The sequence below is a fragment of the Monodelphis domestica genome, chromosome 1 (genome assembly GCF_027887165.1).
Source record: "Monodelphis domestica isolate mMonDom1 chromosome 1, mMonDom1.pri, whole genome shotgun sequence".
In the NCBI taxonomy this organism is placed as follows: domain Eukaryota; kingdom Metazoa; phylum Chordata; class Mammalia; order Didelphimorphia; family Didelphidae; genus Monodelphis; species Monodelphis domestica.
Genome location: NC_077227.1, coordinates 273772089 through 273799365, shown reverse-complemented (window position 1 = coordinate 273799365; position 27277 = coordinate 273772089). Strand labels below are relative to the sequence as shown.

Here is a 27277-nt window from a genome sequence, read left to right as displayed (position 1 = left end):
AACAAAACAAAACTGCAAATCTTCCTGGGACCCAATTCTCCTTTATGTTTTTTTCTCCTTTTCTCCCTATTAGAATGTTAAATTCCTTGAGAGAAAGGAATTATCTTGCTTTTTGTTTTTATATTCCTATCATTTAGCCTAGTGCCTGGCATATGGTAATCATTTAATAGAAAGTTTTTATTCATTCATTGTGTCATTGTCATTTTCATTGGTAAAAATTGCTAGCATTTCCATAATGCTTTGAGTTTTGTAATATGCTTTACAAATATTTCATTTTATTCTCACAACAACCCTTTAAAGGAAGTGCTATTATCCTTATTTTAGATGGGGAGACTGAGGCAAATAGCTGTTAAGTAACTTGCCCAGAGTTACACAGCTAGTTAATATCTGAGGTGGGATTTAAATTCGTTTTCCTTATTCCAGGTGCAATACTCTATCCATCGTGCCATCAAGTTATGATTTGTTCTTTGACCTACATATTCTTTAGGTTTATATTAGTCTCCATTTGAGTCCTTTATTTAGTGATTGCAATATAGTTGGAATAAGATTTTCACACTGGTTTTTGTGCATTTGCTTACAACTTTTGGTGTCCTAGAGTCTAGTGCTTAGAATGGGTTTAATTTTTGTAATTGTGTCATGTAGGGTTGATATTTATGTATATTTCTTTTTATTCCCATTTAGAAATTTGCAGACATTTTTCCAAAATTCTATTTAGGACTTCAATTTTTTTTTTGTTTGTTTAATGTTAGATTTGCTTAAGTCTGAAAGGGACCCATTGAGGTTTCCAATTATTAATTTTGTTTTTGCTCCTGTAATTCAACTGGCTTTTCCTTTTAAGTATGTAGTTGCTATGTCATTTAGAATATATATTATACATACATTACTTTTTTCCTTTTCCCTTTAAACCTAATGTAAATTTCCTGCATATTTTGCTTAAGCAAGTCTATTTTTAGTATTGCCTTGTTTAAGTCTAAGATCTCCTCCCCTCCTTTTTTGAATTCTCCTAAGGAAGTGATGGTGAACCTTTTAGAGATGGAGTACCAGCCCTGACCCCCACTGAGTGCCATGTCATTTGACCATGTGCTGCATTCCCCCTATTTACACCATACAGGGATGGAGGAAGAGCTCTCATTGGGCTGTGGGGGAGAGAGGCAGGGGATGTGAAAAAATGTCATCAGGCACAATGGAGATGAGGAGAGGAGCAGCTCTGTTTGAGTCCCTCTGCCTTTCTAGTAATGAACTCAGGGTGGGGAGGGTGGTCTAGTGTCCACTGAGCAATTTGTGTGCCACAGGTTTGCCATCAGTAGCCTAAGGCATAAAAAGTTCTGCTAGATCCACTCATTTTTAATTCTGTGTGAATATTTTATGTTCAAAGTGTTTCTTTTATACTAAATATTTTTCAATTCTGCTTTGAAATCCATCCTGTTATTCTCTCATTTAATGGGAAAATTCACTTCATTCACACTCTACTTTCATCTTAGAAACCTCCTTCCATCTCTTCCTCTTTCTATAATAAACTGAAGGTGTGTGTTTAACCCTCCTTTGTTGTCCTTGTTGTTCAATTGTTCCAGGCATGTCCAACTCTTTGTGACTCCATCTGGGATTTTCTTGGCAAAGATAATGGAGTGGTTTGCCATTTCCTCTTCCAGCTCACTTGATAGATGAGAAAGCAAAGGCAAATAAGGTTAAGTGATTTGCCCAGGGTCACTCAGTTAGTGGCTGAGGCCAAATTTTGATTCATTTTCCTGTATGTAGGCCTGGTGCTTTTATCCACTGTACCATCTTGCTGCCCTTAATCTTCCTTTGTCTAGTTCCAATAGAAGTGAGGTTCATGAGATGTTCTCTTCTCTCACTTTCATCTCTATTGTTACAGATAAAAGAGTGGTTGCCTTAAACTGTGACTGCGAAAATATGGTTTCAAGGCAGTGTCTTGATTTTATATTAAAAATAAAGTGGTCCCCATGGGAAAATTCCCAAATATTAAAAATACCCAAGTCAGCTGGGTTTTATGGAGATTTTACTTAATACAAATTAAGGAATTAATGAAAGGGAGAGAGTAAGAGGAAATAATGTATGAGGGGCCTAGGCCTGAGCCTTAAGAGAGACCAGTCAGTCTTTAATCCACTCACCGCAAGATTTGTCCCAAGCAAGATTCTAATGTTCAGAGAGACCCTCCAGTTTAGCTCCTCAGCTCCACTAAGTTCAGCCACTGAGCCCTACAATGCAGCTTTGGCAAGCTGAACCCCTCAGAGGCCTTTCTGACCTCTTTTTAAAGAGAATTTTCTCCCATGTCACCTCCCCTAAGTTTTCACATCTACCAATTACAGTAGACATTTTCCAAAGGAAATTCACATCTTCTTTAGTTCTCAACTTCTCTGGGTAGACTAAAACTTCACACCTCTTTTGTTAAGCTTGTCCCTTGCAAGTTTGCAAGTTGCCTGACCTTTTAGTGATTAATTTGACTTTCATAGGTACTTAGCACCTTTTTATTAGACCTAAAAATAGACTTAGCTTAAGGGCTTTTGCCTCCCTATAAGTATGAGTTAAGTACTTTTCCATTGTTCAATAAGGAATTATCTTCCCCTAAAGTATGCCTAAGTATGGGTGCAGTAATTTTAGAGTTCTCACATTCCTGATCAAAGTCCCTTCATTGTTTTAAAATGGGGAATGGTCTTATTAACCAAATGTTCTAAGGTAGAGTCTGAGAATTTTTAACATTCACAAGTCTGAGAAATTTTAAGATTCACAATCCCCCCTGATGATCATTGGGGAGACTCGTCTCCCCAATGATCATTTAACATAATCATCTTATAGTCCTAAACGCACTTCTAACTACACATGTATACAATATTCAATTTTCTAAGAGGAAATTATAATAGTGAGGGAAGAATAGAAAAGAAAGAAAGCAAAACCAATGTTTTGCTAGGTGCATTGACAGAAAGTCAAATTAGGGGCAGTCCCTTTTGGCATAAATGTGTACATTTACAATAAATGTTCAATCAAACTTCAGTTCAATCAACCATATCCAAAGTTCATTCACGATCTTCTTGATGTAGTGTGGGTTTTCTGGCATCTTTCTGCAACAGTTCATTCTCTGGATTTAGGAGTTAGCAAGCTTCTTCCTTGAAGATCTTTTCTTGAACAAAATAAAAATCCTTGATTTTTATAAAAATACAATCTCAAACAAAAAATAAAAAACCTTGGATTTTAAATTAAAATACCCCCCCCCCCTGCAGTAGGTGTTAAAAAATATCCAGTTCAGCTCAGGATGCAATGTTGAGTTATGGGGATGTATGAGTCAATTATCAAAAGAAGAGAAAAACACAACCAAAAACATAAGGAAAAAAAAATTCAAAATAGGCCCTTGTATATGTCCAGTTTAAAGTAATTTCTATCCCACAAGTCTGTAGGACAGAATGCAGTAATATTTCACTTACCCATTTGCAGCCAAGACTATAGGAAGTTGCCATAATATAAGAAGGAAAAGAATTAGAATTCTATTTTGATAGGGAAGCATCATTCCTTCGTCTGACTTTTTCAACATTCTCAGGGATGTAGGGAGCCAGCATGATAGTCAAATTTTGGTACTTGTATGAGTACTTCACAAAGAGTGTAGATACAAGGAATTCCTACGACTTAACATATGGCAAGTGTCGCAACCTTGAGTTTCACATTAGTATTTCCTGTGTGCTCCTTGTTTTTATCCCATTTCCTGGAATCATACATAAACATTAATCATAGTCCCATAACATTTTATTAATAAATGGCAGGTTCTCATAGTTTAAAGCTTTTGGGTATGCATTGATATTATAGCAAGTATATATATGTATTAAACTTCTATTACTGCAGAAAAAATATTAATTATACGTACCTTTAGTATAAGAAATAAGAAAAATAAAGAAAAAATCAAATATTCTTATCAAAATAAAAGAAAAGCAATAATAAAAATAGGGAGGAAAAGATTAGTAATTCAATGTGTCTTTGAAAAACAGCATCCATTTGTTAATAGATTATTATCTCCAATGCATATAATAGGATACAGTCAATCAGTCTCAACAGATGTTCTCTTCACATGTGAGCAGTGAATCCAAGAGTCCTTTTCTCCAACCTTTATAGATGTTAGAGTAGTTAACAATATTTGGGATGGTCCTTCCTACGAAGGCTGAGTTGCTCCAGTGTGCTTGAAATTCTTAATATACACTTTGTCTCCTGGGTTCAGGTCATGAAGAGAAAAATCTAGTGGTCTGGCTTGTATTGTAGCTCCGGATTCATGAAGTTCACATAGTTTGTGCTGTAATTCCTGTATATAGGAAGCAATAGTAGTATCTCCCCCAAATGGTGATGTATATGCCAGGGAGAAAGTCTTAGCCTGTATAGGTGGATGTCCAAAAAGCATCTCAAATGGTGAAATATGTAAGTCTCCTCTAGGCCTGCTTCTAAGATAAAATAGGGCCAGAGGGAGAATTTCAGGCCATTTTAAATGTGTCTCAGTGTATAATTTTCCAATAATCGTTTTAAGTTCTTTGTTCATCCTCTCTACTTGGCCTGAGCTCGGGGGATGATATGGAACATGAAATTTGGGAGATATCCCCAAGCAAGAATATATCTGATTTAGGACAGAATCAGTAAAATGACTTCCTCTATCTGAATGCTGGCAGTCCAAAGCGAGGAATACTTTCTTTTAAAAGTGTCTTAGCAACAAAATCCGCTGTAGCTCGGGTCGCAGGAAATGCTTCCAGACATCTGGTTAGTTGATCTACTATGACTAGACAAAATTTGTAATGTCCAGCCTTTGGCATTGTTATGAAATCTATCTGTAGATGTTCAAAAGGTGTGTAAGCCAGAAGACGCCCACCAAAGGCTTTTCAACGAAATGCATGTTGGTTAATATGCTTGACACGTAGAGCAGGCTGAACACACTTTAGAGGCTATAGTAGTTATACCAGGGGCTATCCATACTCTCTTGAAAGAGTCCATGATGCCCTGGGTGCCAAAATGACCATTTTTATGAATAGATTGGCAAATTTGGTGAAAGAAACTTCTAGGGAGCAGGGGTTTTCCTTCAGATGACACCCATACTCCATTGATCTGTTTTGCTTTGAATTTTTGTTTGCATTTTTCCACTTCCTTTTCATTGTAGGAAAGTGATAAATTTAAATCATCAGTGGTTGTTAATGTTAAAATTAATTCATGTCCTTCTATGGCTGCTAGCTTTGCAGTGTCATCTGCTCGATCATTTCCTCTAGAGACAGAGTAAGTTCCACCTGTATGGGCAGAGCAGTGAACTACAGCTAGGGCTTCAGGAAACTGGAGAGCAGAAAGAACTTCATTAATAATTTATGTATTAGCTATAGATTTTCCAGCTGAGGTTAAAAATCCTCTCTGGAGCCATAGCATTCCGACTGAGTGACAAATGCCAAAAACATATCTAGAATCCGTATAAATCATTGCCTTTTTAGCCTTGGCAATTATACAAGAGTGCTTCAGAGCTATGAGTTCTGCTCCTTGAGTGCTAATGTTAGAAGGTAGTGAAGCTGACCACTCAATGGCAAATTCTGAGACTAAGGCAGCTCCAGTGTAGCGTATGCCAACCCTCATAAAAGAGGAACCATCAGTAAATAAGATCAGATCTGCATTGTCTAAGGGAGTGTCCAAGAGATTATCTCGAGGCTTTTCTGCCATGGACACTAATGTTTCACAATTGTGTAATGGTTCTCCTGAAGTTGGTAAATCTGGAAGCAAGGTGGCAGGGTTAGTATAACGTTTCAAGGTAATGTTTTCACTATTTAACAAGTTATTTCATACCTTGTAATTCTCTGATCTGAGAATGCTTGTGTTCTATGCTTTAGCAACATGCTTCTACCTCATTTTTGATTAGACAGAGATATTTTTTCCCTTTTTGTTAAAAATGTCTCTAACAAATTCTCAACATCCATCCAAGTGGGATCAAAAGTTCTGAATATGTTCTCTAATCTTTTTATAATTAATATTGGTTCTTTCTCAAATGATGGAAGATCTTCCTTAAATTTATTTAAATCTTCAGGGTTAAAAGGTGTATGATGTCTTATAGATACCAAGTTTCCATTTTTATTAAAAGTGGGTACTTCCCTTAAAGGAAATAACCTATCTGAATTATTTGGTACTCCTGTTTCTCTTTCTAGCCTTCTTAATCCATTCTCAATGGGGTAGGTATGAGAAAGAGAAGAGTTGGGCACACTGAGGAGAGGGTCCGTTGTTGTGCCAGAAAAATCAGAGGTAGGAAGGATCTGGGAATTGAACTGGGCAGGGTGGGAAGGAGGGGCAGAGGAAGAAGGGTCATTGGCTGGGAGAAAAGATACAGAGGTGTTAGGGTTGGAGGAATGAGTAGGGTGTGAAGTGGAGGCATTAGGATTGGAAGCATGGGTGGGGTGTGAACTTAAGAGTGGAAGGTGTGGTAGGGTTGGAAGCATGGGCAGGTTGTGAACTCAGAGTGGAGGGTGTGGGATTGGAAACATGGGCAGGTTGTGAATTCAGAGTGGAGAGTATAGGATAGAAGCATGGGTAGGGTGTGAACTTAGATGGGAGGTTATAGGATTGGAAGCATGAGTAGGATTTTCTGAGGCCAAGGGGGCAGGGGAAGGGGTGGGTTGGTTAGAAGCAGGAGATTCAGGAACCGAATCCTTTGTTAGTGCTATAAGGGGTTTAGTAATTTCCCCATAGCAGGGAATCCATTGTCTGCAAAACCCTGTTGCTCCTAAAATCGCTCTCAACTGTTTCTTAGTAGTAGGAGGGCTCAAATTTTGAATATTCTCAATTCGTTTTGGAGAAATATAACAAGTACCCGCAGTCAGGATGAATCCCAAATATTCTACTTTAGGGAGACAGCATTGAACCGTATCCTTCTAGATTTTATGTCCTCTTTTGTGCAATTCCAAAAGAAGGTGTTTACTATCTTCTTGACATGTTTCTGTGTCTGTTGAAGCCAAGAGTAGATCATCTACATATTTGATTAATTTGCTATTTTTAACTGCTATATTATCTGTGTCTTGGCTCAAAATTTGCTCAAATAAACTTGGGCTTTCCACATAACCCTGTGGCAAATGACTCCATTATGTATTATTTTTTGGTGCATTCCAATTATGAGTAATAGTAAGTTCCTTTCTTTTACTACTGATTTCTTCCCTAGTGTATCCTTTTCCTTCCCTTTTTATTCCTCTTTGAAAATGAGCAAAACAGAACAGAACCATGATTAGGCTCTTCATTTGTCTTTCTTTACTCTCTTATAGACAGTGGAATTTAGAAGGATTGTTTGTCACTTCTTTTGCTATTAGAATGTAAGAATTTAGCCCCTTCCAAGTACTCAAATACATCTGGAAGTTGATTCCAGTCATTCTTTCTCCACCCCTGAAAGAAATTTTAAGGTATTAAGGTCTATGTGCCCCCTTTTTGAGGGGGAAGCTGGATGGATTAGTGGATTGAGAGTGAGATCTAGAGATGGGAGGCCCTAAATTCAAATGTAGACTCAGACACTTCCTAGCTGTGTGACCCTGGGCAAGTCACTTAAGCCCCATTGCCTAGCCCTTACCAATCTTTTGCTTTGGAACCAATACACAGTAATGATTTTAAGGCAGAAGGTAAGGGTTTAAAAAAATCCCTTTTTGATATATGAATACTTTTCTCTCAGAATTAAAAAAAGCAAGCTCACCCAATGAGCAGAGCATATTCTGCTGCATTTTCAATCTTTCTTTTCTTACTATTGCTCCTTTTCAGTCTACCAATATATTCTAATCTCCTTTATTTGGAAATAAACTAAATCTTTCCCTTGACTATGCCATTTCTACAAGCTACTGTATTGTCTTCACATGCATTGCTAATCTTTTATAAAAAGTGGCCTTGCTGCCTTTCCTCATTATCTACTTGCTCCTCAAACCCTTAATCTAGCTTCTATTCCTACCATTCTACCAGAACATCTCTCTCAAAGGTCACTAATGACCTCCTTACTAAATCCAAGTCTTTTCCCCAATATTCTTTCTTTCCTTTCTTACCCTTGTCTTAGAGTGGTAAGGGGTTATCTCAATGAAAGCTCCTTCTGTCTCCTCATCCTTGGTTCTTTCTCTACAGAGTTACTTTCACTACATGATTTTAATGATTTCCTTAATGCTGATGACTTTCAAATCTCCATTCCATTTCCAACTGTTTCCTGAGATCTCAAGTGTTATATTTCCAATTCCACCTGAATCTCCTGCTATTATCTCAAATTCAGTACCTCTGAAATTGAACTTGGCATCCTTCTAAAAACTGCCCTTCTCGATAAAAGACTGTCTGCCCTTTGATCCAGCCATAGCACTGCTGGGTTTGTACCCCAAAGAGATAATAAGGAAAAAGACTTGTACAAAAATATTCATAGCTGCACTCTTTGTGGTGGCCAAAAATTGGAAAACAAGGGGATGCCCTTCAATTGGGGAATGGCTGAACAAATTGTGGAATTTGTTGGTGATGGAATACTATTGTGCTAAAAGGAATAATAAAGTGGAGGAATTCCATGGAGACTGGAGCAACCTCCAGGAAGTGATGCAGAGCAAAAGGAACAGAACCAGGAAAACATTGTACACAGAGACTGATACACTGTGGTACAATCGAACATAATGGACTTCTCCATTAGTGTCAATGCAATGTCCCTGAACAATCTGCAGGGATCTAAAAAACACTATCCACAAGCAGAGGATAAACTGAGGGAGTAAAAACACTGAGGAAAAGCAACTGTTTGACTACAGGGGTTGAGGGGATATGACTGAGGAGAGACTCTAAATGAACACTCTAATGCAAATACCAACAACATGGAAATGGGTTTGAATCAAGAACACATGTGATACCCAGTGGAATCGCACTTCGGCTATGGGAGAGGTGGTGGTGGTGTGGGGGGAGGAAAAGAAAATGATCTTTGTTTCCAATGAATAATGTTTGGAAATGACCAAATAAAATAATTTTTAGAAGGAAAAAAAATAAATTAAAAATTAAAAATAAAAACAATAAAAAGTGTCCTCTCAAACCTCTTAATTTTGATCCTCCTATTATCCTAGCTCATGACCTTAGAATGACCTTTTTATTATTTTAAAAATTGTATTTTAAGCTTAGCAGATATAACATCAACAAAAACCTTCAAATACACAAATGAGGATAAAAATAATTCTACAAACTCTAAAACTTATACTTAAAAAATACTTACTTTTGAATACTACCTTTAGTATATTTTTCCTAATGTTTGTGAGATTTAAAATGGTTGAGGTCTTAAACTGTGGTGAGTTAAAATGGTGGAAGATATAAATTGTGATAGATATAAGAGAGGGTGAGTAAATTTGACCACAGAAAATATGTTTCACTACAGTGTCTTGGTTTTAAATCAAATATAAGGTGGTCGCCAGGGAAATATTCCCAATTATTCAAATACCCAAGTCAACTGGGTTTTATAGAGATTTTTAATTAATAATATAATGAGGAATTAGAGAAAGAGAGAAAGAGTAAGAAAGGAATAAGTATGAAGGGCCTCAAGCCAATATGGCCTAGACCTGAGTCTTAAGAGAGAAATCAGTCAGTTTTTTTACACTCACCACAAGGTCTGACTAAACAAGGATTCTAGTAACACCAGGCCAGCTCCATCTCAGCTGACTTCACCAGAGAGCCTTCCAGCCAGATACTGTTCCAAAGGGCCTCTCTCCAGAGCCTCCAGAGGAACAGAGTCCCCTTAGAGGAGCTCCAGCGAGACCTCCTTAGAGATTGTCCTCCAAGAGCTTCCCTTCTCCAGAGCCTCTCTCAAGAGATTCTTCCCAAGCGATCCTCATCAGAGATCCTCCAAAAGGATTTTTCCAAAAGGATATCTCCTCAAGAGTTTCTGCTTTTTCTTATATAGGGGTTTTTCTCCCATGTCACCTCCCCTAAGTCCCTAAATCTACCAATCACTGTAGACGCTTTCCAAAGGACTGCCCATCTAAATTCCTGCTAAGTCGACCAATCTCCTCAGTAAGTCTGAATCAGAAAAAATGCTGCTGTGTTGACCAAGATCCTCAGTAAGTCTGAATGAGAGAAAACACAGCTGAGTCAACTAATCTCATCAAGAGAAAACTTGCCCGACCCTTTTAGGTACCTAGCATCCCATTGTATCAATTCTAAAAACAGGCCTGGCTCAAAGAACTCCTTGCCTTATTATAAGCATGGGTCCAAGTACTTTCATTGTTTAGCAAGGAGTTTTCTCTACTAAAGCAGTCTTAAGTACTGGTAGAGTAGGGGTCCTCCCATAGCAAGGAGTTTTCTCCCCTAAAGCAGTCTTAAGTACGATTGGAGTAGAGGTCCTCCCATTTCTGATCCTGGCGAGTTCTCACATCAAAATGGGGAATGTTTCTCAGTAGGGAATTTGTTCCAATTAAGAATTCCCTGATGGGGGAATTTTTAACATTCACAAGTCTGAGAGATTTCAAGATTTACATGTTATCATCACATAATTACAATCAGTGTGTGTATTATTTTGATTCTGCTTTCTTCATTCTGTATCACTTTGTTTTCTCATACTTCTCATTCCTTACGGTGCAATGATATTCCATTATGCACACAGACTATAATGTAATTGGACACATATATGTTCCATGTTTGTTATGAATAAAGCTGCTATGAATATTTCTGTAGTGATGCTATAAGTCAAGCTATAATTTACATCTTTTGCTATATTTAACCTACATCCTCATGTACACTAAGTTCCAATAAAACTGGACTACTTGCTATTGTATTCTAATTTCTTCTTCTATTTTTGTGCCTTTCCCCATGTGATCTTTTGCATTTCAGTGTTTTTTCATAGATACAGACATTGCCTATATCTTATGTTTCCTTGTGTTTCCATTACTTGTTTATATGTCTTTTCCTACCATTTGAGTATGGGCTCCTTAAAAACAGGCTTTTAGTCATATATGTTTTTGTATCACTAGTGTGTAGTACAATTAGGATCTTGATAAAAGTTTGTTAAATTAACACTCTTACATAATTAAAAATTAAAAGAATTAAAGTTTATATTTCTGAGTCTGCTTTTGAGGCCTTTAACATGTGGCTTCCATTTACCTTTCTAGCTTTATTTTCTACCTCTCATCAACACCTATTCTCCTACCAAATTAGTCTACTTCATGTCCCCTTCTTTTACACTTTCCTCCTTCTGTGCTTTTGCTTATGCTATCCTTTCATCAGAATTACTCTTTAGTTATATTACCTCTGTAAATCACCTGGAAAATAAAAGAATAAACTCCACAGTTGATAAATGGGCAAAAGATATGAACAATTTCTGGATGAAGAAATCAAAGCATATAGTTATATGCAAGAAAGCTCTAATTAGAGCTAATTAGAGAAAGGCAAACCAAAACAATTTTGAGATATCTCTCACCTATCAGCCTAGCTAATATTACAAAAGGGCAAAATGACAAACTTTGGAGGAGTTGGAAAAATGGGGACACTGCACCTTATGTAAGATGAGCAGGCTAATGCACTGTTGGTGGAGCTGTGAATTAATCTAGCCATTTTGGAGAGCACTCTGGAATTATACCAAGGGAGTTATAAAACTGTATGCCTTTAGTCCCCCAAATGGATCTATTTTCCAAGGAGATTAAAAAAAAGGAAAAGAATCTACATGTTTCAAAATATTAATAGCAGCTCTCTTTGTGGTAGCAAAGAACTGGAAATTGAAGGCATACCCATCTATTGAGGAATGGCTAAAGAAATTGTGGTATATGATTCTGATGGAATACTACTTCATTGTAAGAAATGAAAAGTGGGCTAATTTTAATAAAAGTTGGAAAGAACTACATGGAGTAATGAATAGAGAAATAAATAGAACCAAGAGAATATTATACACAGTTACAGACTTAATTCTTGAAGAATAAATTGTGAATGTTATCTCTAGATAGTGAACTGAAAGGTGGAAACACGAAAGACATAATTTGTATGAACATGTCTGTCTTTTGCATGACGTCTTCTGTGATGCGAGGGTGCAAGTGGGGCCTAGGAGGAAGGGACAAAGACATTTGTGAATAAGTTCCATTAATAATTAAAAGAAAGTAAAACAAAACAAGCAAAAAAGAGAATATTTTTTAGGTTTCCATTCTTGTCCAACTGATAAATGGTGCCTCCATATCCTAATTTCCTTATATTTATTTTCTTTTAAATTCTATGTTAAATGTTCATTTCAGGATTTAAAGCAATGGAAATAAAGCTCTATACTCAACTGATCTAACACTAGTTTATTAATAGCATATAAATCAAATGATATAAATAAGCAAAAAGGATATAAGTAAACATATAAGTAAAATTTTACTTCCATTTAGTTTTGCTCATGAGAAATAAAATATCAATAGTTCAATGAAACTAGTTCTGCCTAGAACCATAGGCTTATTTTAAGTCACCCAAGAAAGTTTAGATCTAAAGTTCTGTATTTATAAAGACAAAGGGAGTTGGAGCCCTTTATAAATGTATAAAATGTGGTAAACAGAGTTCAGGCAACACTAACTTTACCTATATCCTACACTACTTATGGGAGTAAGCTGGAAAAGAATGCACAATAGTAAAATTCTTTTGATGTTCAAAGACTGCCCTCATATACTCATCATTCCTATTATTTTCTGCCTATTCCCCTTCTCTTGTTTCTACCTCTCTTTCACTCCACTTTTCCTTTAGGAGAAATGTTCAGACTAAACAAAGTATATTATACTTATTTGGCAATTGTATACTGTCTTGTGGTATCTTTATTGTTTCTTTTTTTATATAGTTCATATATACTTTTTTACATAATTATTCCCAGACTCTAAGATTCTTGAAGGTAAGGGCCAATGTCTCATAATACTTTGTATTCTTCCCCAATGTCTAGCAAATGGTAGGTGCTAAATATTTTGCCAAGATTTCATTGCTGTGGGTTCTTATCATCTCCATTAATGTAATCCTTCCATAACTTTTCAATTTTTATTAATCTACTTTCATATATCTTCCATAGAGGATACACTCAACAAACAAGTGGTATTCTGGTCAATTTAACATCCTAATAATACTGGTGTACCACATGGCTGTTGATGTGTTGTTATTCCTGTCAAAATCTTCAATGTTTTTTATATCATTTCTTCAAGTAGATGTTACTATTTGTAATATGTTATACTACAGCTTGTTTTATCACTGCAGGGTCTGTCCATACATACATATAGATTTTCTCATTCAATGGATTATTCATCTTGCTAGCTGCTATAGTCCCAATAATGCATTTTCATCCACCTTTTTTTTTAGGTGTGAATGAATTCAATAAATACTAAATTAGTACACTGATTCATTGAAAAATAGACATCCCTTAGTTAAGGCCACTGTTATTTAACCTTTAAAGATCAGCAGAGTATTGCTAACAATAAAAGTGGTTCTTATTTTAGTACTCTTAACAATTCTTGATTGTGCTAATATATTCTTTGTATTTTTATCTTTAAACATAAATAGAATTTACATTATTTAGACTGGGTTGAAATAGTGGGGCAGAATTGAACATTGTTGAAGGTATGTTATACATGTTTATTTTCTTTCATGTCCTCATCTATATTATGTTGCCTGTTTTAGGATGGTAAGCTTATAAAGGAGTATTTTGTAATAATAACATTTTACATTTATAAGAATGCAGAATATAATATTCTTTTTTTTTTTAAACCCTTAACTTCCATCTTGGAATCAATACTTTATATTGGTTCCAAGGAAGAAGAGTGGTAAGGGCTAGGCAATGGGGGTCAAGTGACTTGCTCAGGGTCACACAGCTGGGAAGTGTCTGAGGCCAAATTTGAACCTAGGACCTCCCAACTCTAAGCCTGGCTCTCAATCCACTGAGCTACCCAGCTGCCCCCAGAATATAAGACTCTTGAAGGCAAAATTCTTTTAACTTTGTATCCAGAGTCTCTAGTATCATGTCTTATTAAATTTTTTTTTGTTAATTGAGTAAATAAGCATTTGTTAAACTTCTATTATGTGCTAGGTATTATGTTAAGCAGGCCCTGGAGATGAAAAGAAAAAAAAATGAAAAAAGTCTCTGCCTGTAAAAATTTTACTGGGAGGACTGGAGAAAGGAGAGATCACGTACATAGAAAAGTAAATATCCACTATATTGCAAATTAAATAAAAATTAATTTCTGGGAAGGGGGTGGAGTTAGCAATTAGATGGCTCATGAAAGGACTCAGGGGCACCTGAGCTAAAACTTTAAATGGATTTAAGGATTCCAAAAGACAGAGGTAAGAATGGTAGGGAGGAATTCCTGGTGGAGGGCTTACTAGATTTTAATTTCTGTTGTATGGTCACATATCTTATTTTACTTGAGCCTTGTAAACCTTCGAAGTACAAAGATCAGGTACTATTATCCTCACTACATAGATAAGGAAATTAAGGGGAGTATCCTCATAAAGAAGTTTCCAACATGGGACTAGAATAGAGGTTTCTTATCCACTAGTACAGTGATGGTCCTTCTCTCTTCCTGAACTAATGTGTCAAACATAGTACCCAAGCATTGTAGTAGAAGGCAGGCTGGATCTGGAATGAGAGGTCCTGGAATGAATCCTGGCTTTGCTGCTTACTGTGTGACCTCAGGCAATTCACATAACCTTTCTGGATCTGTTTCCTTCCCTATCAAAGGAGAGGCGAACTCTTAAGGTTCCTTCAAGTTCCAAATTAATGATTCTACATCTAAATGAACTAGAGTTAACGTTTCCTCCTGATGACTGCCTTCCTAACTTTTGCAAACAAGCACAAAATGCGAAACGGATGATTATTAATTTGGGAAAGGAAGGGAAGTACAGAAAGAAGACGGGGAATAGGGGCATCCCTTTAAGATTCCATGGTCAGGACCCTGGGCTCAGTTCCCGTGCAGGACATTTACTCCGAGGCAGTTGAGAAGAGGGATTGATGGTAGAGAAACCTAGATTGTGGTGGACCACCACCACACACAATCAACCTGGCTGAGGAGGTGGACCGCAGGTTTCTCCCTCGGTTCCCAGGGTCATTGGGCACCTTTGTCCCTTAGTGGAAGACCTTCTTGGGAAGGGGAGAACTAAAACCAACTCTAGCGGGGAGAAGGGAGGAAGGTTCCTCATCGCTTCCCTATCTATCTTTCCCATCGAGGTCCCCTCACCAGAGCCTGCCGCTTCCTCTTTCCCACGGGGAATGGGCATCGGACCACCTGGTCTCCGCGCACCCCTTCAGTCCAGTCAGGTGCAAGGAGCCTCAAAAAGTCTCAAACCTGCCAATGGGCAACTAGGAACTGAGTCAAGGCCAGTGCCGGAAACAGCAACGGCGGGGCAGGAGATCGCCGTTGCATCCGGGTAAAAACACTCGCCAGCCCAATCAGCGATCTCCTTTCTTCCCACCCTTGCCGTCTCCCCGCCCCCCCACGGCCAATCCCCGACCAGCTCTCAGCCTAACCTGCTGGAGTAGGAGTGAAAGCGCACGCGGACCAATGGGGTGGCACTTCCCTTTTAAAGGCTCCAGTGGCCAGCTGCGGGGGGCGGGTGCTGGTCGCCAGCATGTTCGGTTGCGCGTGTGCCATGGACTCAGCGGCTTGGTGATATTGACAATAGGAGAGAGAAAGGGGGCATTGACTGAAACCTACCGCGGGTACCGATCTCGGCGGCTCCGGCAGCTGAAGCTTTAGCTTCAGCGGCTCCTCCTCCTCTTCCTTCCTCCTCCCTCTTGCTGCTGCGGCGGATCAAGCTTCCCTCCCTTCCCTTCCCCCCCACCCCCCACGTCGTCGCCGTCGCCGCTGCCGCCGCCGCCGCCGCCACCGGGTCCAGGGCAACGAGCAAAGGCGCCGCCCGCTGGGAATGTGAGTGAGGAACCGCCGGGACCGCAGCGGGGTAGATGCCGATTTGATGGGACGGGCCCGCGGGGGAGGATCTTGAAGCTGCCGCCGCTGCTGGAGCCGGAGCCTTTGGGTACCGCTGTGAGGCCTAGAAGCGCCACCGCCGCCGCCGCCGCTCCCGCCGCTGCAGCCACCGAGACCTGGAGAGACACCGCACTGGGCAGCCGTCGCCTGGGGCTCCCTCCAGTCCCCTGGCCTCCCTGCCGCCGCACGCCGCCGCCGCCGCCGCCGCTCCCGGAGCCGCCGCCGTAGCCAGCCTCCCTCCATTCCCAGCGGCCCCGCTCCCTCACCGAGGAACCACCTATCATCTCCGGATTCTCTCCCAGGAGCTTCAAGGTAACTTCGCCCCCATGCCCATGGCTGGCCCTTTCCAGCCCGCCTTCTGGGGGAAGAAACCTGTCTGCAGCCGGGCCCGACCTGGGACCAGGCCCGACCCGAGCGCACCCTACTAGTTTGATTTACCTGGAAATGATCCCGGCTGTTTTCATTAACACTCTTCCACCTCTTTCCCTTCCCTTCCGGGATCAGGGTCAAATTCCCCCCCCCCCCCGCCCTCCTTCACCCCCCCGCGGCGAGACTTGGTTTGGTGAAGAGGTTGGAGCAGCGGCTTCTTAAGACCTGGGGGGGGGGGGGGGGGGAAGAAGAGAGGAGGGACTGGGGACAGGGAAGGGAAGGGAGAGGAGTGGGTGGGTATCCCACTGACAGACCCCCTTCTCCTTCCCTCCTTCCCCTCCCCGTTTCTTTCCCCCCTTTTCTTCCTCCTCCAACCCCATCTCTTCTTCTCTCCTCCATCCCCATCTCTTCCTGTGTCTTCCATCCCTATTTCTCCTCTTCCATTCCTATCTCTTTCTCATCTCTTCCTCTCCTTTCCTTTTTTCATCTCATCTTCTCTTTCCTTCCCCATCCATTTCTTCCTATCTCCTTCTCCATGTCTTTCTTCCTCTCTCTTTTCCCTTCTCCATGTCTTCCTCTCCTTCCCCTTCCTCATCTCTTCCCAGTCTTCTCCATCCCCATCTCTTCTCTCTTCTCCAGCTCCATCTCTGCCTTCCCCTTTGCCCATTTCTTCTTTACCTTCCCCCTTCTCCATCTTTCTCTTCATCCTTTCCCCTTCCTCCATCTCCATCTCTCTATCCTTCCTTTCCTCCTTTTTGGGTTTCAACTCCTGGAAAATACCCAGTACCTATTACCCAGAGCAAAATAAAAGACTCCTTTGAACCCTGATGTACTGCACTTGTTTATTGTTTTTTTTTTAAAAATACAAATCTATTGATAAATATCAATTCTGTAGTCCTTTGGGATTTGGCATTCTTAACATTCATTTTTCACTGTGTACAGAAGAGTCAAGTCATTGGAATTCTGTTTTTATAAACCCTATTTTGTCTGTCATGTCTGTCATGTCCCAGAGATTCAGAGTTGTAAATGGGGGAGGGAGAATGGAAAGGGGAGGTGAAAGGAGTGAGGGAAACATAACTTTTAGAGAATTTCAGTCTTGTTGAGTTACAATTGGAGCCAAATAGTTCATAAGTTAATGTTTAGAAGCAATTCCTAAATTTGATGCAAAAAATGTATCTTGAAATGTGATCTTTTGTGACTTGTCCCCTTTAAAAGCAGTATAATTCCATTGTAGCTCTTATGTTTATATTTAAGATGAAGTAGTTAGATTTTTTTAAAGAAAGTTTGTGTACTATGATCTACTGGAAAGTTATAAATCTTTTAAAAACCCACACCTCAGCATTGTGTATTGCAAATAGATTATTGTATTTAAGATCAAGAAGAGAATTCCTTACTCCCTTTTGTAGAAACATTTGTCTTACATATTGGAACTGTATTTCGGTATTTCTCCTTTTGTGGTATTTCTATCCTCTACCATTAATCTTGCATTGGGGCCTTAGTGCCATGGAGATGGTGGCATCTGTTTCAGGTGCTGAATGAAAACAAGTGTAGGGCTTGTTGCCAGTAATTTATTTGAGAGTGTGAAGAACAAAACTCCTCCTTTTTTTGGGAAAAAGTCAGTTCGAGCAATGAAAGTTGATGTTAGATATTTTTGAACTTCATTGCTTAAACATCAGGGGAATTCAGTTTGGTTGTCTGAGAAGGCTATGAATTTTGTTTTGAGTTCAGCTGTGTTTACTGCATGATTTCATCATAGTTTTTTTATATTCAGCTTTAATAATGTTAGATGGCTTCATTCAAAAAGGAGCCACATCTTTGAAATAATCTTAATCTTTCCCCTTTATGTGTTCTATGAAAAGTAATTGAACCTGTCATCATTTGTGGGACGTTTTATCATAGATAACATGTCATCTCTAGATAATTGCAACAATTTTGGTTCACTTCTTGGTAAAAGTAATGAGGGAAAACATTTTAAAATTTTGGGAAAATGTATTAAGACTTTCTAGTTTTAATTTATAAATTTGATTTGATGGTGTTAACAAAATTATTATAAGAAGCAAAGCTCCATAAGAAGAATCTTATAATTTAGAAATGATGTCTGTTAGTATTATCTCTTAATGTAATGCCTTATAATCTAGAAATATCTAGAGAAAAATATCATAGCAAAGGAATTGATTAAACTTCTGATATTCTTTCATACTTCTAATTATATAGGTATCATTTATGTGATTTTTAGCGTTAACTTGTGCCTAGCATGTTTTTGCCTTTGCTTTGGGACACTGTTTATAATACTACTTTCTCTTCAGTAGGGATATGTCCTCAGCACCAACCACTCCTCCATCAGTGGATAAAGTAGACGGATTTTCTCGGAAGTCCGTCAGGAAAGCCAGACAGAAGAGGTCACAAAGTTCCTCACAGTTCAGGTCTCAGGGCAAGCCTATTGAGTTAACACCTCTGCCTCTGCTGAAAGGTAAGTTTTATGGTTATTTGTTCATATGCATATACATGTATATATTGTTCCCCCCATCTGAATGTTACCTGTTAAAATGTTGTAAATGAAAAGTTATAGGATTAACCTGCTAAACCATTATGCCAGACTTTGGAATAACTAGGTTGAAGAAATAGAACTATTGAAGTAATATGACTAGTAGTCTATTTTTCTCCTTCCCTCCTTAAGAGGTAATATTTTTTTTTCATACAAATTACTAGTGACCACTGGAAGGATAACTGATACTTTAGAGAGAATATGCTGGATTTACAGGTAGAAAAATGAAGTACTAAAAAATTACTCATTAACTGTTTTAGATTATCTAAGTCTCCTTTTTTCATAATGTAAAAGTGTTTGACTTTTTGGGTATTACAATGGATTTATTATATATACTGATGTAGACTTGGTTATAGGAAGTAGATAATCCTATAGAAGGAATTGATTCTATATGAAAAAGGGGAATGGGTAACTTTTTAAATAAAGAAAAACTTTTTTCATCATCTTAAAGAATTACAATTATTTTAAGTGTAATATATTACATTATTAAGGATGGATATGATTACAGTTCTTTCCAACTGGTCATTCACCCTCTCCCCCCTTCCCCCCTTGGAAGAAAGTAATCAGTATACTGAATAAGGGATATTTTTAGGATTGTACTCTTTTAAAGCACTTCATCTTTTTGCTTTGATGTTTCAGTATTGTCAATCTACCTTCCCTTCCCTTCTGTCTGCTTTGTGATTATTAGCAGTTATTGCTTTCAAATTTATCAGAATTCAGCTCTCACTAAATCCAAGCATATCAAATCTGGCTTTTAAGGAATATAGTGATCAATTGAACTTTCATAAATAAAAAGATGAACATATGGATGATATCACGCATGCTAGTAGTTTGAAAGAAATTCAGCAACTTGCTTTGCTAGTTTGTTACTGCATTTTTAGTTCTCTAAGTTTCATAAGCCGGAAGCTAGGATAGGAAAGTTGGGCTTTTGATGGCAGAAAACCTCTATGACATAAAACATCTTAGATTTTAGATTCTTTAAAAAAGATAGTGAAATGGTAATGGGGATTAAATTAATATTCCAAAATTTATAATTGTGATTTCACAAATGCTATTTTGAAGTTCTAACTGGCTACTAGAAAGGCAGTGATTATCTACTTTGTGGCATCTTTGGAACTCAGGAGACCTGGGTTCAAGTGCTGCCTCTGACACATACTCCTTGGGTTACCCTGGAAAAGTCATGATTTCTCAGAGCCTCAGACAACTCTAAGACTTAAAAAAAAAACAAACAACCCATACCTTCTGTCTTGGTATCACTTCTAAGACAGAAGACCAGTAAGGGCTAGGCAAATGGAGTTAACTTTCCCAGGGTCACACAGCTAGGAAGTGTCTGAGGCCACATTTGAGCCTAGATCTTCCTGGCATTCTATCCCCTGTGCTACTTAGCTGCCCCTCTTAGATTCTTAAATTACAAATTAATGACACTATTGCATTAGTGGCAGGAGTTTCTATACTTGGGAATTCCCTGCTCTGATGAAATCACAGTTCTGAAACAAAAATGGTTACTACCAATTCTTGGAAAGAATCTATCTTTTCTATTCATTAGGAAGATTATTAATATTTCTGAGTATGAATTTACAGAAACTTTGTAGTTAAATTAGGTTAAAAATATTTCTCAGTGAGAATGAAATTCTTTTTAGTTCGAAAAATGAAGAAAATTTTGTGGATAAAAACTGATTATAGCTGCTGTATTGACAAAGTTGGGAAGAATCTTGACTTTTTTTAGTAATTTATTTAATCTGAAACAGACATGTAACATGTTCCTATTGCCTTCAAATCTCATAAATGAGAGTGTAGAGGCTGACAGACCTAAAAATGAAACATGACCCTGGAGACTTTATTTAACTTTTGAGGATTAGAAAGGATTTTGATCCTGATTAGTACAGAAAAATGAATATAACATAGTGACAATACTGAGATTTGAATTAAGTAATAGTCTTTAGGTCCCAATTGAATGTTGAAGAGGTACTTGTGAGAAGAATTATGGATACATTGTGCTGTCTCCTGCTCAGTTCTTAAGGACAGTCTGGTTATATTGAAAATCATCCAAGAACTCTGCTCTTCAAGTACAAGATTTTCTTTATTTTTGGTGAACTTCAACATTTTGCCAACTTATAAGAATTAAGAGGGAAGAACAGTGTGACAATACAATATTATATGTGTACCCCAAAGCCCAATTTCAGACCAGCTTATCAATAGTAATTCTGCTTAATAAGAGCACTTTGGGAGGATAAGAAACTCTTGGAAACTTCACATTTCCTCTGAGGTAAATTGGTTGTTGCCTATTGCTTGATCACCAATTTTAAGTAATAACACAGATTATAATGAAGATGAAGAAAGAATTTTTTCCTGTAAATTTTTTTTTTGGTCAGTCTGTAGGCATTTATTAAGCACTTCTTATGAACCAGAAACTATACTAAACACTGGGGATGCAAGCAGAGACAAAGGATAGTTCTTAGCCGTAAGGAGCTAACAGCAAATACATATGTACAAACAAGTTATATACAGAAAAAAAAGGAACTAATGAAAAGAGAGAAAACCGTAGAATTAAGAGGGATAGGGTTATGGATCCTATAGAAGATGGGATTTTAGTTGAGTTGTGCAGGCAGCCATGGAAACTCTTAAGACCAATTCTTGGGGGGGTTGGGGGGAGGTAGGTGGGTGGCTCAATGGTTTGAGAGCCAGGCCTACAGATGGGAGGTCCTAGGTTCAAATGTGGCTTCAGACACTTCCTAGCAGTGTGACCCTGGGCAAATCACTTAACCTTCATTGCCTAGCCCTTACATTGTATTGATTCTAAGGCAGAAGATAAGGGTTTAAAAAAAAAAGAAAGAAAGACAGACCAGTTCTTGGCATGAGGGACAGCCAGAGAACATATTTGGGCCAAAGAGATGAGGTATCTTGTTAAAGTAATAGTGAGGAGGCCAGCTAGTGTCATTGGATTAAAGACTATGTGGTGGGGAGTAAAGTAGAAGAACAGAAAGGTGGTTCTGGTGGATGGTGCTAAATTATGCTTTACTTTGACCACCAAGCAGAGGATTTTGTATATAATCTTGGGGACAATCGGGAAATCACCAGTCAAATAGAAGATGGGTTGGAGTAGGGGAAAAGACTTGAGACAGATGGATGGCTGTTGAAATACTCAAAGTGTGAGGTGATGAGGGCCTGCACCAGGATGGTGGCCATTATCAGAGGAATGAAGGGGGCATATTCAAAAGATGTTGCAAAGGTGAAATCAGTGGGCTATGGCAACAGATTGAATATGAAGGTGGGGAGTAAGAGGTTGTGAAGAATTGAGGAATATACCAGGCTCTGAGCCTGAGGTACAGTAAGGAAGAATGTGTTTTTTTTTTTTAATTTAAACCCTTACCTTCCTTCTTGGAGTCAATACTGTGTATTGGCTCCAAGGCAGAAGAGTGGTAAGGGCTAGGCAAGGGGGGTCAAGTGACTTGCCCACGGTCACACAGTTAGGAAGTGGCTGAGGCCAGATTTGAACCTAGGACCTCCCAACTCTAGGCCTGGTTCTCAATCCACTGAGCTACCCAGCTGCCCCCAAGGAAGAATGGTTTTACCCTCTACAGAAACTGGAAAGTTAAGGGGAAGAGAGTTTTTAGGGGCAAAGTTCAGTTTTGGACATGCTGATGAGTTTCAAATGCCTAGTAGGCATCTCTAGTTGGAGATGTCAGAAAGGCAATCGGAAATACACGATTGGAGATCAGCTGAAAGATTGGAGTAGGATACATAGACTGGAGAATTGCTGCAGAGAGATGATAATTATAGTCCTTGGGAACTGATGAGGTTACCAAGTGAAGCAGTATGAAGATGAAAGAGGAGAGGACCTAGGTCAGAACCCTGTAGGATATCTGTGGTTAGAGGGTGTAACTTGGAGTGGCCAGATAAGTAGGAGAACCAGGTGAGAATGATTTTCTAAAACCGAAGAGATTATCAAGGTCTAACATTGGAATTCTTAACCTGGGACTCAGGGAGTAGATTTCTGGGGGATTGTGAACTTGGATGGTAAAAAAATTACATCCAACCAAAATTTTTCATTTCCTTTTATTATTTAAAAATATTTTTGTTTGGAGTCCATAAGCTTCATCAGACTGCTATAGGAGTCTGTGGCATAAAAAAGATTAAGAACCCCTGGCCCATAGGAAACCACAACTAAATAAGCTAAATGCTTATATATTAATATATTCCAAATGATATTTATTGATTTTTTGTCTGATTTTGAATGTTAGAATATATCACAATTTTATTTGGAGTTTAATACAATTATGACTGAACTTAATGAGCATCACTTTATAGGATGGATAAAATGAAAGTCCTTATGGCTCTTGATTAAACCTATTATTTCAGCAGCCTTGGAGAAAAAAGAGGGAATAGTTTAGATTTAATGTTTGAGAATTTTGTTATCTGTTCACTAACATTAAAAAATGAGTAAACTTGGAAACATTTTAGATTAACTATTTAGCTTTTAAAACCACAAAAATCAAGAAACTAAGAATAATGGATTCTAATACAGGATACTCTTTAAGGTCCCTTCTAGCTCTAAATCTATGATCCTATGATTACTGGTTCTTTTTGGATGTCCATTATATAGGGTTTTCCTCATGTCATATCATACTACAAGAATGTGACAGGCTTTTAAATAAATAATACTTCATTAATATTTGACATTTTACATGTCTCTCCTTCTCAAAACCTTAACCTAAAAGGAATGGAAGTAATTTGCTTTGGTTTGTTACTTCAGCTAACATTGTATAAAATTTGTATTGGTAGTGATATTTTATTTAGAAAGCAACATGAAATTTTATAGTACTACAAATATGGAAGAGCATAAACTGAGATCTGAAAGGGGCCTTGTTTCACAGATGAGAAAACTAGATCTCAAAGAGGTTAAGTGATTTACCCAAAGATTCATGGGTAGTGTGCATCTAGCATCATCATCAGTAAACATTAGAATAATAGACACAGGGCATCTAGGTGGCTCAGTGGATTCTCTGCCAGGTCTGGAGTTGGGAGGCCCTGGGTTCAGATTTGCGTCTCAGACACTTCCTAGCAGTGTGAACTCTGACAAGTCACTTAACTTGAATTGCCTACCCCTTACTGCTCTTTGAAATGATACTTAGTATTGATTCTAAGACAAAAAGTAAAGTATAAAAAGAAGATAAGCATTAGGTCCTAGTGACAGTATTGCTAGATTCAATTATAGGGTAGCCAGGAGTTAAATATTACTTTCTAAAGCCCTACTAGGAATGAGTATTAAGTTGAAGGAAAAGTAGGTGAGATGTTATAAGTTGTGTTACAGTGGTAGGTATTGGTCCTGGTTCAAAAATTAAATAGAAAACTTGCTAACTTTGTTTTATTAGGCTTATTGAATTTTGTGTTTTCGATTTGGTGGTTTAATCCTTTTCCATGAGCTTTGGTACAATTATGCTACCTATAGTTTTGGTGATAGTTTATTCAGCTATTCAGCAAATGTTTATTGACCACCTACCCTACTCTTCAAGGTACCATAACTGTTGCCCTCATTATTTAACTATCTGTTAATTTATTAAATTGTATCAGTGATGCCATTGGTATGGCTCCTTTTCCACAGGATTTCCTAGCATATAGCTAAAGATGAATTATTAGGTCACCAGTGTGTCTTGCAGGTTTTTCTCATGTTACTACTAACTCTCTTTGTCAAAGGAGAACTTTATATGTAAATAAGAAAAAAACAAGTATTATCTGTGAAATCCTGTTATTTATAGTTTGCCTTTTAAAAAAGTACATAATCTGATTTAGTATTGCTTTCAGTTATCCTGCTTTCAAAACTTTTTCTGTACCCTTCCAGCATTTATTAAGACGTGTCAGTGACTTTTTTTATTTCATTTATTTTTTGAGGGGGAAATATTATTTCTAATTCCTCCTTACTCTTTCCTGAAAATAAAAAGGGGAAAAACTTAATTCTTATAATAAATAGAATAGCTAAATAAAACAAACCCAACATTTGCCAAGTCCAAAAATGTAAGTCTTATTTTGCACCATGGGTCATTATCCTTCTATAATAGTGGTTCTACTCATTAAAACAAAACAAAACTCTTACCTTCTGTTTTAGAATGGATACTAAGTATTGTTTCTGAGGTAGAAGAGTGGTAAGGGATAGGCAGTTGCAGTTATCCAGGGTCCAGGGTCACACTGATAGGAGGTGCATGAGGCTGGATTTGAACCCAGGATTTCCTGTCTTCAGACCTGGTTCTTTATTCTTTATTCACTGAGCCACCTAGCTGCCTCTACCCAGTCCAATTCAAGTACCACCTCTATGAAGCTTTCTCTGATTTAACCCCCAACTCCCCTCATAACTTCTCTAATGCACTTATGTGTATGTAGTATGTGTATATTCTCAGTTTGTCTCATCCTTATAAGACTGAATACCTTGAAGGCAGAGAACCATATATTATCTAAACTTTTTATTTTCAGGGTTCTGCACACTGTTATTATGAATGTATTTTGAAGGAATAAATGTAGACGACTTAGGTGGGGAAGGAGGGTAGGTGATACAGTTGATGGAGCCCTGTGTTTGGAATCAGGAAGATTCATCTTCATGAGTTTAAATCCAAGCCTCAGATACTTATTAGTTTTGTGACCCTGGGCAAGTCACTTAACCCAGTTTGCCTCAGTTTCTTATTTGTAAAATGAGTGGGAGAAGGAAATGGCAAGCCACTCCAGTATCTTTGCCAAATTCTCCCCTTCTCCCTCCAATCTGTTTATGAAGGGTTGGCTGTGATCGAAGGAACTGAACAACAAAAAAGTTGGGAGAGATGGGAGTCCTTCTGGGGGAAAATCTTTCTCTAAGGTGTAGGAGTAGAGAAACATTTTAGAAAACTAATGGTAGCCCTGGACTATGCATACATCAGTGCACTTGCATTAATCTAAAAGGGCAAATTCTTTAAGAAGAAATTTGATCTGGAGGTAGCTAAGGAGAGTTAGTTGTATATTCATCCTGGATAAGGGTAAGAATAAGAACCTTGAATAAGAATAGGAAACTGAAATCTTCCCACCATATCTCCCAGTAATATTTCTCTGGAATCACTTCAGTATTATTATTGTGGAATGGAGTAAAGGGTGGGGATGCAGGAAGTCATCCTTTTGGGTTTAGGGAATCTCCTAAATAGGTGGTGGCCATGGAAAAGCTTCAAAGGCGGAGTAACAATGTGTCAAGGCCTGACCTTGCTGATAGAAAAGAGATGCCTAATGCTGAGACACCAGCTGGGACAGTTGGTTGGAGGTGGTGGGCCTTTGTCAGCCTCAGGCCTTTTTGGTCTTGATGTGGGATTTCCTTGAAGTAAGAACTCTCCCTGGGTCAGTATAGATTTGTAACTCCTTTGTATTGTAATTAAGTCTTGGAGAGTTGCTGGGGGTGTTGGTGTGGAGACTAAGTGACCTGCTTGTGGCCCTAGAACTTGAACTTCTTTCTGGTTTCAAAGCTGACCCTCTATCAGCATTACCACATGATCTTTCTGATGTTCCATTTGTTATTCTTTAATTGTGCCTTCACCATTCACTGTGAAACAGAACTTGTTAATTTGATGGCAACAACCAAACCAAATTACTTACACACCAGAACCTTTGATAATGGGTAGAATTGGAAAGAATTTTAACCAATAGGGTTGATTTTCTTCTTGATTCAGCTTTTAGGTTCAGAAAAAGTCTTTTAGACTTAGATAGTAAACTGTTAAAGAAAATATCATCCCACTGAAAATGGACATGTGATAGATGTAGCATCAAGCTGTGGCTGTAGCAGTAGTCACTGCCTTAGAGTATTTATTGTGATTTGGAGATATTTTACAGGTAATTTTGAATGTTCAATTACATACACAACTTGTAACAAATTAAATCTATAGACATTAGAAACTTTTTTTCCTTCTTCAGTTTGATAATTTGAGTGTTCTTTCTATAATCTCCCCTCTTTGTTTATTAAATTGGAGTTTTTCTGACAGTATTTTAAGAGTATTTTTCAATTCAAAATTGCTTTTTTTTTTTGGCACTTTCATTCCTTTTATTCGCAAGAGGGCTGAGTCTTTTCATTCATCCTTGACACAGTTTTGGTAATGACTGTTTTGGGGTGGCCGAGAAACCACTGTGTTTGTAGTATTTGTGCCAAGATTTTCATGACTGTTATATACTCTAAAATATATTTTGTATTTGGAATAGCATCCAAAAGAATTAGATTTCCTTTTGAAGTTTTTAATGTTTATTATGTTGCTCATCATATTTACAGTATAGTTTTATTCGGTTTTTGCTTAGTTTTTAGAGGATTTCTGAGCAGTTTCAGAATATAAGTAATTTAACATGATTGTTCACTTTTTCCATTTCTTAGTAAAGAATAAAACTGAAGAAAGTGCCTCTAAAACATTTCTGAAAAAGCACCATTCTGTAGTTGCAAACTTCTTTTGGTCCCCATTCCTCAAAAAAG

The 27277-nt window shown here is 38.1% G+C and overlaps 1 protein-coding gene and 1 long non-coding RNA gene across 6 annotated transcripts in view; one reads left to right on the top strand and one right to left on the bottom strand.

Moving 5' to 3' along the window:
- The window catches only part of PPP2R5E (protein phosphatase 2 regulatory subunit B'epsilon), a 267308-nt gene that overhangs the window by 81491 nt on the left and 158540 nt on the right, over positions 1-27277 (top strand). For 2 of the 5 annotated variants that reach the window (XM_056810864.1, XM_001369407.4), the window contains exons 1-2: positions 15525-16214; positions 18581-18741. In XM_056810864.1, the coding sequence (XP_056666842.1) occupies positions 18585-18741 (157 nt within the window). In that variant the 5' untranslated portion in view covers positions 15525-16214; positions 18581-18584. Of the gene's footprint in view, positions 1-15524; positions 16215-18577; positions 18742-27277 lie in introns of those variants that run through there. The other 3 variants (XM_007472987.3, XM_007472988.3, XM_007472990.3) reach the window with 2 other exon arrangements.
- On the bottom strand, positions 1362-15389 carry LOC130456323 (uncharacterized). The gene is made up of 2 exons (XR_008914995.1): positions 15153-15389; positions 1362-12012 (listed from the first exon to the last, which is right to left on the bottom strand). It is a non-coding gene; the product is annotated as an uncharacterized LOC130456323 (long non-coding RNA).